Below are 1,707 nucleotides of genomic sequence, written 5' to 3' on the forward strand. Positions count from 1 at the left end.
AAATCACTGCACTTTACAGGAAATCCTCTAAATGTCTCAGCACAGGGAAGATCCTCCTGGACTCCTGAAACGTTTCTCCAGCAGCTTGAATCAATTTATATTAAAATGTGTGTGTGTGGGGGGTGTGTGTGTGCACGGCTCAGCCAGGGCTCTGTGGGTGACGCGTGGGGGCTGCGAGCACGGTTTGATGCTCCTTTGCTCTTGGCATTGCCCCGTTCCCCAAATGGATCTTCGGTGGCTTGTGAATTCTTTGGAAACTTGCTGAAAAGGAGAGGGGGGAAAAAAAAAAAAAAAAAAAAAGACAGCAAAACTCCACCAGAGGGTGAGCGAGCTGCTAACATCGCTTCCCTGCCCGTCCCCACAGCCTGACCCTGCCCGACGTCCTGGGGAAGCCGGCCAGCACCCACCTGGACCAGCACATGCACCGCTTTCGCAGCAGCAACCTGGAGCAGATGGCGAAGGCAGCCCTGAAGCTCAAGCACGAGGAGGCGAGCCTGTCGGCCGTCCTGGAGCAGGCGGAGGACTGGCTCCCCAGGCTGAAGGCCATGGCAGAGGAGGTAACGCGGCCACTGTGGTGGCAGGAGCTGCTTTTCACCTTGGGGGGGCCCATCTCGTTCTTCCCAAGCTCGCTGTCACGGTGCCCTTTTGAGCAACCACCCGGTGGGACGCAGAGAGGACGCTGCGCTCGCAGGCAGGGTCCTGGCCCCCCCCATGCAAGGTTTGCACCTGCATCCCGCCACAGTGATGGGAAGCTGGTACGGAAGGCACCGGGTTTGGCGCCCGGCCGTTGGGGTTTAGCCTTGGCCATGGCAGGGCTTTAGAGCACGGCCAGCAAACCCTCAACCAACGCTGCTGCAGCGACCCGGGCTGGTGGCGAAGGGCAGGGCCTGGGGAGACCTGGGGGTGCTCTGCCCTGGCCAGACCCAGGTGGGATCCGGAGCTGCTGAAGTGGGGTTTGGGTTGACTGGTCTCTCTCCACAGGCTTCTTTTGGCAGTGGGACTCGGGGCACGGCTGCTCCCCAGCCTCCCGCATCCCTCTGCGGGGGTTCTGCTCGTTGGGAGCCCCCTGGTTGGACATGACGTCCTTTGTGTGTTCCAGCCCCAAAACAGCCTGCCCGACATAGTGATCTGGATGCTGCAGGGGGACAAGCGCGTGGCGTATGCCCGCGTGCCAGCCCACGAGGTCCTCTTCTCCAGGGGCATCTCCAGCTGCTGCGGCAAGAACTGCGGGAAGCTGCAGACCATCTTCCTGAAGGTACCTTGGCTTTTGGTACATGTGCATGCCTGCTAATCCTTTTTAATGCATTTTCACAGAATCCCAGAATCCCAGCATGGCAGGGGCTGGCAGGGCCCTCGGGAGCTCACCCAGTGCCACCCCCCTGCCCAAGCAGGCTCACCCAGAGCAGGGGGCACAGGACAGCGGCCAGGCGGGGGTTGAAGGTCTCCAGAGAAGGAGACTCCACAGCCCCCCTGGGCAGCCTGGGCCAGGGCTCGGGCACCCTCACAGTCAACAAGTTCTTCCTCCCGTTCAACTGAAACCTCTTGTGCTTCAGTTTGTGTCCATGGCCCCTTGTCCTGGCACTGGGCACCACTGAGAAGAGTCTGGCTGCATCCTCGTGACCCCCACCCTTGAGATATTTGTAGGTGTTGATGAGATCCCCTCTCGGCCTTCTCTTCTCCAGGCTGAACAAGCCCAGCTCCCTCAGC

At 60.5% G+C, this 1,707-nt stretch overlaps 1 protein-coding gene across 1 annotated transcript in view; it reads left to right on the forward strand.

Annotated features, from left to right (window-relative positions):
- The window catches only part of DYSF (dysferlin), a 109,469-nt gene that overhangs the window by 27,824 nt on the left and 79,938 nt on the right, over positions 1-1,707 (forward strand). Inside the window, exons 19-20 of the mRNA XM_035896592.1 lie at positions 365-557; positions 1,100-1,255. Coding sequence (XP_035752485.1) covers positions 365-557; positions 1,100-1,255 — 349 coding nt within the window. The remainder of the gene's footprint in view (positions 1-364; positions 558-1,099; positions 1,256-1,707) is intronic.

This window comes from Egretta garzetta, unplaced genomic scaffold (assembly GCF_000687185.1).
Source record: "Egretta garzetta isolate BGI_Z169 unplaced genomic scaffold, ASM68718v1 scaffold506, whole genome shotgun sequence".
In the NCBI taxonomy this organism is placed as follows: Eukaryota; Metazoa; Chordata; class Aves; order Pelecaniformes; family Ardeidae; genus Egretta; species Egretta garzetta.